Genomic DNA, 16,394 nt, shown 5'->3' on the forward strand with positions numbered 1-16,394 from the left:
ATAACTTCTGTACCAACAACAGATCCAACTCAAATAATGTTGGGTTTTTTTTTCATGTTTCTTACTACCTCTTCAAATATTTCAGTAGAAAGAAAATCGACCCATGATGTAGTAGTTAAGAGCAGCCAACTCTAATCTAGAGAACCAGGTTCAATTCCACAATCTTCCACATGAAACTTGCTTGGGTGACCTTGGGCCAGTTACAGTTTTGTCTGAACTCTCTTAGCCCATGCAGAGGCAGGCAATGGTAAACCAGTTCTGAACATCTCTTGCCTTGAAAACCCTACAGGGCTACCATAAGTCAGCTACGATTTGACAGCACTTTACACACACTGTCACAAAAGAATGAATGATATGCATTACATGACTGCAGGTGTCAGGTATCTGTTGGCTTTCCCAACACTTAGGGAGGCCTGTCTGGCATTGACCTGGGCCTTTTTTATCATAGCTCCAGTACTGTGAGCAGAACTGTCCTTGGAAATTTTCAGCAGGTGCTACAAGGCCTGCCTTTTTGCCTGGGATTTTGAGGGAGACTGACTTGGCAGGCAGCTCTTAAGGGGGAAAGGGGGAGAGATTTTCAGTTTGCTGTTCTATTTTATTTTTGTTTTGTTTTAACATAAGATGTTTTAAACTGTTATTGTAAACTGCCTTGAACCACAAGGAAGGACAGAAATGTTTTAACAAACAAATAAATCAATAAATGTTTTGCTAGATACCATGATTGGTACAGTATTAACGTTAATCAAGTTCATATAAATGCTCTCTTGACATGATGCTTATTGTTAAAGTAATAACATGGCACTAGAAATTGTAATGATGGCTGTACCAGAGAAAGTAATAATAAGAAGTAGAAAGGTGTTGCAATTTGTAAGAACCTGCAATGCTATTTGGAAGAGATAACAATATCATTTAAGATATGGTATATAGCATTGTATCACAATGAATGTTGAATTTAAGAATTACATTGCCCTCTTGTGGGAAGCTAGTGAAGTAGATATTGGAAAGCCATATAGAACATTTCAGTTAAAAATTCATTTACGTTTGAAGTATGTCATCTACAAATCCAGTCTTGGATGTTATCAGGAGACCCCAGAAAAGGATTTTAATGTGTGCATTTTTACAAGTTGTATGATACTTTGTCATCATCCTGGATTATTATCCTGCTTTGTTCACAAAACTTTAACAATAGTGAATAACTATTAATCTACTGTGGCTTAGAATGCTTCTTGGAAAAAAACATGTGTTTTTAAAAAGAGATCCAGAAGTAAAGGGAGAAGATTCATGCAAGTACTGGGCAAGGAAAATATCTGGAAGTAATTTTATGACTTTTCAAATCTGATATAGGATGTGTGGACAAAAATAAGCTTTCCTTAAACCATATGTGGTTAGAACTAAATAGATTTCCTCTGATCAACTTGGGTTTTTTTTAAGCCATTTAAAAACTGGATAAGGCACAATAGAGAAGCAAAAACAATCTATAATGTATAGAAATTATTTTGTGGAATATAATGAAAGGCTGAAATAAACCTCCAAAAAGAAAACTTTTTTGTAGTGCTACATTTTAAGACTCTTACACATAGAGTGTAAAGTTTAGATTAGATTCTGAAGAGTAACATAGCAGTTTTGATTTAGAGGAAATGGAAATTTTTCAGTTGTGTCAAAAACTACATATTTTCTGGAATTGGAAATCTTTTTGGTAGAAACCAAGCTAATGTTAGAAGGCTTTTCTCCACAGACGAAGCACTGTATCCTATAAACTTCAATGCATCCAGAGACCTTTTTGCCCCAAACACCATGTCATCCTCTTAAATCTAACCCCACCATCTCTATTTTTTCATTTTTCTTGTACTGAACATATTTAATAGTTCCATGGCATTTGAAAGCTTTCATAGCAATTTCTGATATTTTGAATAATAGAAAAATATTATGCAATGGTTGTTTTGAGGAATTTTATCGCAGACCTGAGAAATACAGCTCTGAGTTGCTGGCATAGAATTATATACTCAAGAGACATCAAACAACTTCAAGGATGTCTCAAAGAAATATAATGGAGAGACCATTCCCATAGATAGAATACTGGTTGGAATGCATAATGGTGTTTGTTAATATTTTCAGAATGACAGTTTTTAAAGATAGGAACATACATCTTGTTATTCTTTTAATTATTCAATAAGTTAATTACAACAGTTATACCCACTATTAAAGGAAATGTTTGTTCTTTATAGCAAAAATCAAATGTAAAAAAGAATGCAGGTTGGGTGAACCTTGTGTCATTAATTTTTTAAAAATGGTGTTTATGGCTGATATTCTCTAGAACCCAGACATTATGGGCAGCTGTATGGTAGCCTCGAGCACTACCAGTTGGGGCGTTGCCTGTAAGAAAAAAGGTTATTTGTTAGAATGAAAACACCTGAGGGTTGATTAATGGCATTGGCTTATATAACAAGCACCCTCTGGGGGCTGGGAGAGGTCAGACAAGTGAGGAGGACAACGAGGCTCGAGATCTTTTCTAAAATATACTCAGAGGTTTGGCTTCTTAAGAATTATTATCCATCCTCACTTGATTACCTGAAGAGACCTCCTCTGGTTCCTGAATAAAAAGGCCATTGGACTTTCTCGTCATCTTGCAGCCGGGAGCTTTCTTGTTTTGTTTTATTGTGTCTGGAGGAGGAAACTCCTACAGAAGAGATGATTTTCTTTGGAAGCCTGGGAGAAAGCTTGCTGGAGAAGTTGGCAGGCCGCTTGTTATCTGGCATGCAAAGCTACTGAAAGGCCAGAACGACATCACAGGCTCATACAGCAGCCCAATCCAGATGTGGATGAGCGAGCTCTGTGATGGCTGGGGGCGGCGTTGCAAAGGCAGTGCTGGACCACCTCCAAAGAAGTTTTGGGCAGACCCTGCTATATCGGTCTTTGAAAGAGTAGTATTGAGGGATGTGGAAAAGGCTGAGAAACATTTGTACACTAAGCGCTCCTCCCTGAATTTCTCTGTCAGATAACAAATAGCTTTGGCCAGTCTTCAGAATAATTTGGACATAATTATAAAACCGGCAGACAAGGGGGGAGCGGTTGTACTCATGAATAGGAACGACTATATCCTTGAGGCCCAGAGACAACTGGAGAATTCCACTTTTTACTTACGTTTAGAAAGTGATCCTACACACCACATTTTGAGTTTAATCAAAATAGTAGTTCAGGGTGCTGTATCATTGGGAGAAATAAGCGATAGTGTAGGCAAATTTCTTATTAATAATTCTCCCCAGGTTCCCATTTTTATACCCTTCCAAAAATTCACAAGGGGATTCTCCCTCCCCCAGGGTGGCTGATTGTCTCAGGGTCTTCTTCTGTATTTGAACCACTTTCTGTGTTCATAGACTCTTTTTTGCAAGAGGCTGTTAAAAGTTCAGCCTCGTATGTGAAGGACACAAAAGATCTCATCATGCAACTGGAAAGTACTGTCTTTCCAATGGGGTCATGTTTGGTGTCCCTTGATGTTGCATCTTTATACACCAATATACCCCAGGATGAAGCGAGAGAGTTTGCATTAGAGGTATTTGAGGCTAGGTCAGATATATTCCCCTCCACAGACTTTTTAATAACATTCACTGAGATCATATTAGAAAAAGCATATTTCAGAATTCAACAAACGTATTATATGCAAATTAAAGGGGTAGCTATGGGTTGCGAAATCGCACCCTCAATTGCAAATCTGTTCATGAACAAACTGGAACGGGACTTTATTTGTAATCCAACCCATAATAGGTTTTGGTCGTACTTTCGGCTATATCGCCACTATATTGATGACATCCTCCTTATTATATCTGATGCCTCCATTCTCCCAGAATTGACAGAATGGCTGAATAGGATACATCCTTCTACTCAATTTACACACACGTCCCATCCTTCGCATATTCCTTTTTTGGATACTGAGATCTGTCTAACAGCTGAGGGGAAATTGGCTTTTAAGCCTTTTCACAAGCCAACCGATAGAGCTTCAGGTCTACACTTTAGATCATACCATCCTAAATCATTAAAAAACAGTTTGCCGTACAGCCAGTTGGTCCTCTTAAAGAGGAATTCATCTTTAGAGAGTGATTTTAGGAGGGAGTCTGAGAGGCTCTTACAAGAGTTTAGGGGTAGGGGCTTCCCAAGTCATATATTGGAGTCAGCATTTAAAAAGGTGAATTCTATGCCTAGACAGTTATTTTTACAGGAGAAATCTCCCGCCCAGAGAGAAAATAGAATCACCTATGCATTAGATTACACCCCAGGTTCTCAGGTCATCAGGAGTGTTATGAACCAACATTGGCACATTGTTAATTCCATTCCAGGATGTAGCCTACCCCCCAGGGTCAGTTTGCGAAAAGCAAAAAGCCTTAGACAAAGTTTGGTGTGGACGGATGTAATGCTTTATGAGAAACGTTCTTTGGTGAAGGGCCACTATGTGTGTGGTAAATGCAGAGCTTGTGGTCTAGCTCTTGCAACAAAAGAGTCTGTACATCCATTTCTCAAGTTCAGATATACATTCAATCAATATACAGATTGTACCACCCCAGAGTGGGTTTATTTGATATCATGTGCTTGTCCAGCCTTTTATGTGGGTTGTACCCTCCGCCCTGTGAAACAAAGAATCTTGGAACATTCCTCCAATGTTAGATTGCAAAAATTATTGGAGGAACCTATTGTACAGCATTTTTTACAGAATAATCACACGGATAGGGATATGCGGTTTTTGGTCTTATACAAACATGAGGCCAGAAACCCTTTTGAAGATGCGCGTCAGTTTGTTAAGAGAGGAGGCTAAATGGATAGGCTTAAAATGTTCCAGACTCACTGGGGCTTAAATCAAGACCTGGACTTGAAATGCTTTTTATGAGGCTTGGTATACATCAACTATTGCCAATACAATTGGATATCTAAGTGCTGTCTCTTTAAATTAGTGAGAGTATTGGCTCACTGCACGTCTGCATTGCGGCACAGCTGCAGAGAATTTGAGTTTGGGTGTTTGGCCTCCTAAAAATTTCCACTCTGTTATACACTGTCAACAGACTGAGTAGACCTATGGAGCTGAGCTTAAGGCCAGAGCGTAATGCCTTATGTTTAGGAGTTGGAATTGTATCAGGCTGTAAGTATTCTGCACATTATTGTGTTTAATTTAATGTGTAATGTGTGGCTAGTATGAGCCACTTTGTGGCATCTATTTCTCATGGGCCATCTTGTGCTGCCATGTGGATTATCATTGTTGATGAATGAATGTATGTATATATACTGATAAATTTATACCCTTATTATTATTGTTGTAATAGAACAACTTGTACCAGAATGATGTGAGTGGCTGAAGAAGACTTTTTAGTCAAAAGTATTGAATTCATCCCGGGTCAATACTACCACCTCCATCGGAGATTGACCACCAGCCAATTTGTTCACCTCACAACCGTGCGCAATTCATTGAATATGATGTTCTCATGGTAGAGACTTGTTGTGTATACATTGGTCCAGAGAATCTCTCTCCCTTTTTTTGTGCATGAGTGTATGTGGGGTTTCTATTCATTGTTGTTGTTTATTGTATGTATAGTTTATATGTTCATTGATGTATTTTAAAATGTTTATATTAAAATGGAGTTTTTAATTCTGTATTAGAGCCAGACAGGGGATTTGCTGTTTATGATTGACATTTATATTGTCTCAGGTTTTGTTTTGTATTGGACAATAATATATTCCCAATATTAAACTATCCTTCACCCCTGGTGTTGATATCCACAGTGCTTCTGTGGGGGATTTGGCTCCCCCGGCATTGTCTATTTTACCATGCTTGGCTTTGCTCCCTCCATCCTGTCTCTGAATGTGGAAGGGAAAAGATGAAGGTTGAAAAAAAATAGTTTGATCATGTAGCTGGTACAGATGCTCAATCAATACGATGAACACCTGCCCCTGATTGACAAAGCCATTTGTAGGCCTTCAATGAAGCCAATTGCTCAGCTCCTTGGACAGTCATTGTGCATCTTACTGGAATCAGAGTCAGAGTCCCCGAAACCTCTTTCTGATTCAGATATGGTGCAGACCCAGATCATGGCAGGCTCGAGCATGACCATTGCTGTGGCCTATGTACAGTCCCATGCAGGGACTGCACTCATGCCTCGTGAGCTCCCAAGGGAGTCATAGTGCATCATACTGGAATCAGAGTTAGAGTCCCCAGAACCTCATTCTGATACAGAAGCAGGTACAGACTAGCACAAGGTGAGCTGGAGCAAGACCAGTCTGGCTTCCTAGCTGTACCAAAGATGGTAGCTCAAAAGCCTTCAATCGTCAGATAGACTGGCATGCCACCATATGGCATAATGTATTGCCAAGCCCTCAAGGGGGTGCAAAAAGCCCTGAAACCTTCAAGGGTTGCTGCTGGAAAAAGAGACAGGGAATCCAAGTCCCTCTGTTTCTCTGAGAAGGAAAAACTGGATGAAGGCAAGCAATGGTGAGTGAGAGCATGGTCGTTTTCCACACCCTGCATTCTCTGAACAGCAGTTGTGCTCAAAGAATGGTGGGATTGCTACCCAGACAAGTGCCCCCTATCAGTCTGCCAAGATCAGTGCTCTGGGGAAGGTGACCTCTGACTACAGGTAGGCCTCAAAACTCTACTCAGTGGGAAATTAGCGGTCTTGGAGGAGTTGTTTTCCCTCATGGCGATAAAGGGACCATCATGCACCTGGGTGAGCAGGGTCCCTGAGGAATAAGACAGCCCTTCCCAGAAGGGGCATACTCTCCTTCAAGATAATTTTTAACTCAATCGGAAGCCTCAGAGGAAGGAGCCTCATCCCAAGACAAACCTTCTCCGGCATCAGTTACAGGCCGAAGTGCCTTCCCATAAAAGGCTCCCCCGAGGTGGGTGGCCTAATCCTGGTCCACCATAGAAAGAAGGAAAACAGCATGTCCCTTGTCCAGGTGAGATAAAACAAAACACTCATTCGAGTGAAATATTTCCACATTACAAGAGCAGCAATACTTAAAGTACACCACTTTATAAAGGTGTAACAACAGTCAGTCATGTACTAGACCAGAGGTGGGATCCAGCAGGTTTTCACAGGTTCCCGAGAGTAGGTGACTAATTATTTGTGTGTGCCGAGAGTGGGTTACTAATTGGTGATTTTGCCACGTGATTTTTGCCTTAGTTACGCTCCTCCTCTCAGCAGTAGCGCGCAGAACTTGAAGCAGTCTAGCAGGAGGTGCACCAGCATGCATGGCAGCCTGCGCCTGCATGCATTCGTTTCCTGCCCAAGGACCGGCGCAGCGGCTGCGTCCTTGCCACAGCCCCACCCAGGAATGCCCTGCCCCCGTCATGCCCCACCCAGCCCCATTGGTGCTACGCCACAGTTTGAATCCCAACCCCATGGGAACCTGTTAGTAAAATTTTTGGATCCCACCACTGTACTAGACTAACCCAAAAGTAAAAGAAAACAAGAAAATTAAGCCTAAACCTGAAAGAAATAGCACTAACTAGTACAAAAAAAGGCTAACCATAAGCAGAGACACAGCAATAAAAGTATGTCTGGGCTTGGCCACAGAGATCGCCATGGCACCCAGACTCACCCCGCTGGGCCACACGTGGGCCGGCACTGCAGGGGATGGGAAGGCCACAGAGGAGCCTCTTGCAGTGGCAGTGGAGGCCTTAGAGGCCTTGTTCAAAGAGGAAGTCAAGGGAGAGAGGAGTTTTAGGCCTGGCAGGGCCCGCCCGCCCACAGCTGAGGCGGATGTGGGAGATGGGCTGGGGAAGCAGCTGGGACGAGGGAGAGAAATGAGAGGGCAGAAGGGATATAAGGAAGTGGGAAAGGGAGAGACAGGAGCTGCTGCAGCAGCAGGGGATATGGGTGGTGGTGTGAAAAGGCAAGAGAAAGGGACAGCTCAATGGTGGGAAGTAGGAAGGAGGGCAGAGGACCCCGGAGCCCCAACCCCCTGCCAGAACCTAGAGCACTGTTTAGGCAGGTCCCAACTCTGTGAAGTAACAGGGTGGGAACCTTTCACACAGGCTGGAAACCTCTTCTCCCTGTGAGGCCACAGGGGAGAGGCAAATCCCTGGAAACTCCTCTCCCTGTGAAGCAACAAGGGAAAGAGAGCGGGAGGGTGCGAACTCACAGGTCAGCCAGGGGAAGGAGGGCAGAGAGACCTGCTAGGAGGAGGGTGGCATGGGCAAGGGCTGCCATGTACACCAGGCACCCTGTGGGCGCGGTTGTTTCTTGGCCCCTCGGGCCAATTGGAAGAGTCAGCATCTGGGGCAACCAACCCCCAGGTTAGGGTTGGAGGGAAGGATACGCCACCCGAAGGCCCCAGGCGAGGAGGGGAAACACCACAAAGTCTGAGGTAAAAAAGCTCAGCTCAGCTAACCAGACACTTGTCTTCTCCATGCAGCGGTGAAGAGAGAACTGGAAGGACAGTGCATCCTTCCCTCTTGTCATGTTTTCCTGGGTGAGAAGAACAGCTAGCTTAGGAATGTGATTGGGGGAGGGGAAAACTTGCTATATGGCTAAAGATCTTTTAAAGCTAACTAAAATACTCCACAGTTGGCCTGCATGAATGCAGTCCCCATGTGGCATTACACAGAGGCCACAGTGATGAACTAGCAGGATACTGGGTCATCCCTCAACAGTCAGCCTGATTCATACAAATCTCATGATATTTACAACTTGAATGTTACTGCACAGAACTTGCATTTTAAAAGCTGATTTCCTTATAAGATACATCATTAACTCCAGCAATTCCAGTCTCATTCTGCTTCAATGTCTGTAAAGTACTGATAAATAAGGAGCTGAAGACAGAAACCAGACTAATGATTTTCACTTGAAGGTATTATTGGAGATTCATAGAACTTACCTCAGATCTCTTTTTATCTTCTGCCAGGACTTGTACTTTACAACTAAAGCCAAAATTATATGAACCAGGAAGTTTGTGTAATGCTCCAAGGCAATCAGAAGGCTGGGCTGATTTATTGTATGATTTTTATTGCTTTTGGGGGGGGGGATATGTTTGTTTCTGTGTTTTATATCTTATTTTTGATATTTTTGTTCTCTGTATTTTTGATATTTTATATAAATGAGAAAATAATAAAACATTTAAACTAAACTAGAAGGCTGAGGTGGAAGCCAGTTTGAGTATTACATGTACTTTGATGGGATACAGAAAGTTTGAAGTCTCAATTCATTGCTTCCCTTCTACTGGTATGCTGGTTGTGTAATCAGAACAAATTATAAATTCAAAGACCAAAAAAACCTAGGTTCTGTTCTTGTGGGTACCAATCCAGAGTTGATGAACAGGCAGGAGCAGTGCGACTCTGGCACTGCCCCACCCCCTCCAAAGGGCTTCCCTGCAGCGCAGGAAGCCCAAAAAGTAAAAAGAAAAAAAGTTTGCAAAAGTCCCTATAGGGGAAAGTGGAGATATGCCATGAAAATCATGGCATATCTCTGAGGTTGACTCCTGTGGTGCAAGGGGGCTGAAAGGCAGTGGAAGCTGATCAACATTGGTTTCACCCCCAGGAATGCCCCTGCCATGTCCCTAACGTAGCAATGCAGCTTCGAGCAGCATGGGAGTGCCGACGAAGAACTGGTCCCTACAGCCAGGTGTCCCAGGGCCCACAGTAGCTTTGCACCAGCAGATTTACCTCATGGGGGTAAGTGCCCCAGGGAGGGCAAATCTGTCAGCATAAGCCCACGCTGCAACCAGAGAGGATTCCCCCCATGGATTGCTTCCATATAGATTTGTACTGTCTCCCTGATGGCTAGATTTTCATAAGGGTGCTCAGTACTTTCTAGTTTCTCTTGTTAACTTTATCAATTCTCAGTGACATGCAACATGCAAACTCACATGATCACAGATGTCTTGTAATGGATATGCATGTTCAATATCTGGACATTAATTTCTGAACATATTTTATGGAGGGGATTGAAATGTTTTGCTAAATGATAAAGGTAAGTTCCTATTATCTTGTAGGTCACCAACTCCTTAACAAATGTTAGCAGATATTTGTGTGATTCAGTGCCAACAGCTATCCTGTCACTATATTCCCCACACATCAGGTAATACCACTTGCTCATCCTTGATTACATGATCAAGCTGTCATCCCATGCAGAAAGGTTCACATCTGAAGTATTTCTGTTGTAGGATACCTAGAACCATGGGGAAATTTAAACTGGAATAACAACTTAAGAGACCAATGACATCCAAAGGACTAGCAATTTATTTAATGCTCCTTAAGCCACAGTGAAACAGTTCGCCTCTTAACCCAAAACCCTCATTGCAGTTTTTGCTACTTGCTGGAATTTCACATTCACATTCAGTGGCTTAACATGGAAATAGCCTGCTGTGCTTCAGTTTGCAGGAGGGAGAGTGTTTGCCATAGGAACCTTTTAGGATTTCACCTGCCTTTAGAATACATCCACCATTTTGTAGCTAAAGCACATAAACAGACATTGTTTATGTCCTAGATATTATTTTAAATATAATATGTAATAAAACTAGGAGGAAGATGACTGTAATAAATCATTTCCTGAGGAGTATTCAGTCTTCTGTATGTTTGCCTTCATGGCAGTTGACAGTTAATAGTTTTCAACATGTGCACACCTGTTATGAAGGGAAGGCCTCAAATTTAACCTAGGCACAGAACAAATATCCATCTGAATTAGCTCTTTGTAGTACTTGTTGCTGATAAACAACTCCATTGCATAAATAATAAAGGCAAACAGAACAGTTTGATAGCAAGTTGGCAATTTCCTCGAAAGAAACAACAGGAAGACAAAAACAATACCTTTTTCTCTGCTTGAGCACCATTATAGTACAGTCAAGCACAGAAATTATATATTTATTGTTATTACTAGTAGTGGTAGTATTACTATTATTAACCTCCTTCCATGCTCTTCTTTCAGAAAGCCAGAGGCATGCTGAATTCTGCAGCCTCCTGTTATATTTTCTCCACCCCATGCTGTAAACTGTAGTCAAATATACCTTGAATACTGAGGCCCCTACAGTATGTATTTTTTTGTCATCATAGACTGCTCCCTGAGGCAGGGATAAGGAACCATTTATTACAAATCAGAGAAGGGATAATCTTGCAGCCTCTGTGTTTATTGTAAAGTATAGTTCTCAGGGAAGCCCCCACAGACCAGACTGAAACCTGCTTGTTGATATCACAGGCCATCATACTATTAGCTGAACATTTAGCTGTTGATAGCCAACATATAAATCTCCAATGCTAGAAATGTAAGAAGTCCAACATAGTAATTGCATTGTCAGTTAAGATAGGATTTCCCTTCCACATATTTCCATATTCATATTTATTCAAGAGACAATACTCATTCCATCTTCTGAGCTTTGCATTAGTATAATATGAGCAGACAGAGTCATATAGCAAAGGAATCACATGGAGAAATTGTGATACGTTAAATGTAATACTTCAAATACTGTGAAGAGGAAAGCTTTGTCAATTTTTAAAAAAAGATAACTATTTTTACAGCTATTTGTGAAGCTGAGGGAAGTTCCCCAAGCAGTTGGCACACTAGCATGGAGTGATTAGGGCAGAGGTGGGATCCAGCAGGTTCTCACAGGTTCCCAAGAGTAGGTGACTAATTATTTGTGTGTGCCGAGTGGGGGTTACTAATTGGTGGTTTTGCCACGTGATTTTTGCCTTAGTTACGCCCCTCCTCTCAACAGTAGCGCGCAGAACTTGAAGCAGTCTAGCAGGAGGTGCACCGGCGTGCGTGGCAGCCTGCGCCTGCGTGCATTCGTTTCCTGCCCAAGGACCGGCGCAGCGGCTGCGTCCTTGCCACAGCCCCAACCAGGAATGCCCCACCCCCGGAATGCCCAGCCATGCCCCCGTTGTGCCCCGCCCAGCTCCATTGGCACTACGCCACAGTATGAATCCCACCACCATGGGAACCTGTTACAAACATTTTTGGATCCCACCACTGGATTAGGGCATACAAAGAAGTTGCCACTGCACCCGGGCCAGCTAGAGTTGCCAACCTCTAGGTAGGGCTGGGAGAATCACAACTATCTCTATGCTACAGAGATCAGCTGCTCTGGAGAAAGTGGCAGTTTTGGGGGATAGACTGTTGCATTGCATCCCTGGTGAACTCCCTCTTCCCCCAAGTTCCACTCTCGTCAGGCATCATTCCCAAATATCCAGAAATTTCCCAAGGAAAGCTGGCAACCCTAGGCAGGCCCCTTGCAAAAGCATGAATAGTTATTTGGGTCTGGGTCTGCCTTTCTTCAATAAGTACAACTTTACTGGATGTGTTAGCAGCTTTACCAAGTCTTAAAAACTGGAAATATTTCAAGAATCTAAATAACTGTAGATATATCGTCCTACACCAAAGAGTATGTGTGACAGGCCTTTTTTGGCTACTGGGAAGATACACACAGCTTCCTATGATTTTGGGGGCTCTCGGTTTGTTTTAAACTAGAAGCCTATCACTCAGTTACCAATTGTTCTGGTAGCAAGTGTATAGCAAAGAAATAGGTAAGGGGTGGTTCCCGGGTTCAACCCCCCATTACATGTCTGAAGATCTGCCCCCCATTTGTGGGTTTTTTGTATTTTTAGTGGGTTTTTTTCCAGTTTTTGGCCTGCAGGGGGGCACAGTTTTTAGGCTAGCAGCACTAAAATTTCAGGGTATCTTTAGGAAGCTCTCCTAATGATACCACCCAGGTTTGGTGAGGTTTGGTTCAGCGGGTCCAAAGTTATGGACTCCCAAAAGGGGCACTTCCATCCCCTATTATTTCCAATAGGAGCTAATAGGAGATGGGGGCTACATCTTTGAGGGTCCATAACTTTTGACCCCCTGAACCAAACTTCACCAAAACTGGGTGGTATCATTGGGCGAGTCTCCTAAAGATACCCTGAAATTTTGGTGCTGCTAGCTTAACAATTGCACCCCTGATAGCAGGCATCCTCCACATTTCCTCAGATTCTCCTTTTAAACGCACCCACTTCGGCATGGATTTAAAGGGAGAATCTGATGTTTCCAGTTTAAACATTGGAAGTGAACCTGTTTCAGGGTGGAGGATAATCTACCCCAAAACAGCATCACTTTCAATGGTGTTTAAACTGGGGAGACCAGATTCTCCCTTTAAGGTGGATTTAAAAGGAGAATCTGGGGTCCCTAGTTTCAACACCATTGAAAGTGATGCTGTTTGGGGGTGGATTCCAGCATCACAATAGCTGCCTATGGAGGTGGGGGGCACAAAGCTCATATTTTTCACCGGGCTCCATTTTCCCTAGCTATGCCTCTGCCTGGAATGGAGGGCAGAAGGGACTGCTGGCTGGGAGCCCAGCCAGTGGGGGGGGGGGGCAGGGTAGTCTGCCATCCCTGCCTTGAAGAGCTGCTTTTATAAGCACTGAGGCCGGGGGCAGGGCTTGGAGAGCCGTAACCACGCCTCCAGGGGTGGGTGGGGGCGTGACCCCGCCCCACCCCATAAAATATATACCTACATCATTGGTGTATAGGCATTCAGTTCACTGCTATGAAGTGAGTTTTGTGGTGACAAAGAGATTATTGAGATCACTGAGGCAGGATTAGTATCTTAACAATTAACAGCCCAATCCAGATCATGCAGGCAGTTGGGGATGGTACTGCTGGCATGCTGCCCAGCCTCCACCAGCGAGCTTTCTGGAGGTATGGGAAGGGAGGAAGCAGCAAAAAAAACCCTCCTCCGGAAAGCCCTCCACTAGGAACAATGTACTTAGGCTGCAGTGCAACTGTCTGCAAACCCTGGGTGGAAGCCAACTAACTTCAGTTCCCCTCCCCAAGGAACACCCCATCCTGCCTGCCCATATCAGTGTCCATTTTGGATGTCAGGACAGTCCTGATGCAACAGGATTTCTGACTTTGTGGTAGTGGGGCTGAGGGACACTCAACCACCTATGTATTCAGCCCTCCACTGGTGCATTTGCTCCTTGGGTAAGGCTGTGCCGACTCCAGAAGTACTCCCTCCCCCCAGATTTAGCTGTAAAAAGATGTATTTATTTATTTACAGGTTGGTTTAAAGGAACAAATCAGCAGCACAGGTCTCGAGGTAGACAAAGGATAAATCTGGCTGAGAGCTGTTATGACTTTAGAGAGCAGTTAGAAGTTTCTTTAAAGTTTTCAGGCACAAACAGGTTATTCTAAGTAGCCACTAGAATGGACTCTCACACACACAGGATTTCACTCATATGAATCTGCCCTTTCCTAAGAGCAATTCTATGCAGTGTTATTTCAATGAATTGACTTCGACTGGAGTAACTCTTCTTAGGATCATACTGTAAATTGTACAAATTGTAAATTGCACATCTCCAAAGACAATTGGATATTCTATTATCTCCCAGAGATACAGCTATGCCACTCTGTCATACTACCAGGCAGAACCACCCTTCACTCTGTCTGCTCTTTTTCCTGAGCCAGACCTGATCTGTCATGCTCTCCCCCGAGACAGAACTCACCTCCACCTTCTGAGTTTCCCTCCAACCTTTCTTTCAATTTCTCAAAGGTGATTGGATGCTGCAAAATCTCTCTTATGAGCTCATCTGAGTGGTTGTTTTTCAAATCAGGGGCGGAACAGCCTCCTATCTGTCACAGTATGCTATTTGATAAAGAACGAAAACCCTATAATCTGTGAAATTCTTGCAGGAACAAAACTGCTGTTCGGTTACAGCATGGTCTCTGGGATGAGGCATTCACGGAGGATATTTGTGCGATCAAGTCATAACACTATGGCCTGGAAAATCTGCTCCCCACTATCTTTTTAAATTTTGTAATGTCCAGCATGAGGAAGAGTTCTGGTGAACTCAAAGGTTTGTACAATGTTTTACTGAAATTTGATTGGTCCTAAGTAAAGGTATTGCATGGAATTTGGTCTTGTTTTGAGGATTTTGTGTGGACCTATATGACTATACAACCTTCTTCTATGTTATTTGATTACACTGAATATCTGATTTTAATGCTTCTGATCAACAGCAATATCAGATATGAGCTTTACAAGGGAAATGTGAGTCTTTTGTTCCAACAGCACAGATGGCTGTTGCTAACTAGAAGCTCCAGGCACATCAATTAAACCTCCAGAGGTTTAGTCTCTGCAAGAGAAAGAAGCTTCTTGCAGAGGCTTTCTGTTTACAGCTTGCAGGTTGTAAATGCAAATAACATGTTGAATATTAGGTAACAAAAGAAATTAAGACCATGTAAATGAGCATTGTGTTCTTTGCTCTTTTACTTCTAGCAACATTGTCTTTGAAGGAAGATGAAAATGTTTTGGACAGCCAAAGCTGTAGAAACTACAGAGAATGGAGTATAACTATGGAAGCACCAGAGCATGAAGCTGTAACAGTGTTCCAGATGCCAGCTGGCTTCACACAGTTCACATTATATGCTGTATTACACATACACCTCATAATTCATAAAACTATAAAATCTAAATTGGCTTGAGCCCTGCGCGCCCATTTATTCTTCAAGATCCAAACAAAATCTCTGTCTATCATAGTGAGTACCTCATGCTGTCTTAAACTGACAAGGGAAGGATAATGTATGGATAATGGCTATGCCTCCTCCACTGTGTTGAATGTGTTGCAAACCTGACAACAGGTGAAAATATAGTCCTTTAGGACGGCCATTTTAACAGGCAAAGTTGCTGAAGTCTCCAGCATTTTGTTATCACATGACAACGGGGGGAACCTTCTCTATGTGAGTCCGAGTAAACCCTTTGTGACAGACACCTGAATGCTGATATGTTGTCCTGGTCATGGGATCTTGAGTGACAGGAAATTCAAAAAGAAAACAACAATAACAACAGAGAATTCTAGAGTTGGCAGCTTCCAGTTGGAAATAAACTAACAGAGGCTGGCAGCCAATTGTATATAGGATCAAGAAGGATCCTGAAAGTGAGAAGTTAATTGAGCATCCTTCCCAAGGGAAATAGCTCCAAAGAAAAGGGGGTGATCCCTCACCTGTTTTAGGAAGAAAGCTGGGGAAATTGTGATTTGTTCTTGCCTCCACCACCTTTAGAAATATTGTTTCAAAGAAGCTTATGTTAGTTAATTATCAGTGATTGCCATATGTTTGGTCTCTCAAAAGCAGAGGCGTTCCTCCCATTGGGAAAAGTGGGCAGTTGCCCAGGGCACCCCCTTGTGGGGGGCACAAAAACTGCAGGTTCGTTTGTGGGATTTTTTGTATTTTCAGTGTTTTTCCGTTTTTGGCCTGCAGAGGGCGAAGTTTTTAGGCTAGCAGCACCAAAGTTTCAGGGATTTTTCGGGAGACTCTCCTGATGATATCACCCAGGTTTGGTGAGGTTTGGTTTAGGGAGTCCAAAGTTATGGTCCCTCAAAGGTGTAGCCCCCATCTTCTATTAGCTCCCATTGGAAACAATGGATGGGGCACCCCCTTTGGGTG

The 16,394-nt window shown here is 42.9% G+C and overlaps 1 protein-coding gene across 2 annotated transcripts; it reads left to right on the forward strand.

Annotated features, from left to right (window-relative positions):
- The first annotated feature begins 2,819 nt into the window (after positions 1-2,819).
- On the forward strand, positions 2,820-15,434 carry LOC125436106. 2 transcript variants are annotated; one of them, XM_048502736.1, is made up of 2 exons: positions 2,820-5,125; positions 15,229-15,434. In XM_048502736.1, the coding sequence occupies exon 1, from the start codon at positions 3,440-3,442 to the stop codon at positions 4,802-4,804; it is 1,365 nt and encodes a 454-aa protein (XP_048358693.1). In that variant the 5' UTR covers positions 2,820-3,439; the 3' UTR covers positions 4,805-5,125; positions 15,229-15,434. The 2 variants fall into 2 exon arrangements, with proteins under 2 accessions (XP_048358693.1, XP_048358692.1); XM_048502735.1 differs by lacking the exon at positions 15,229-15,434 and adding an exon at positions 5,307-5,490.
- The last annotated feature ends 960 nt before the right edge of the window (positions 15,435-16,394 follow it).

Source organism: Sphaerodactylus townsendi, linkage group LG07 (genome assembly GCF_021028975.2).
Source record: "Sphaerodactylus townsendi isolate TG3544 linkage group LG07, MPM_Stown_v2.3, whole genome shotgun sequence".
Taxonomy (NCBI): Eukaryota; Metazoa; Chordata; class Lepidosauria; order Squamata; family Sphaerodactylidae; genus Sphaerodactylus; species Sphaerodactylus townsendi.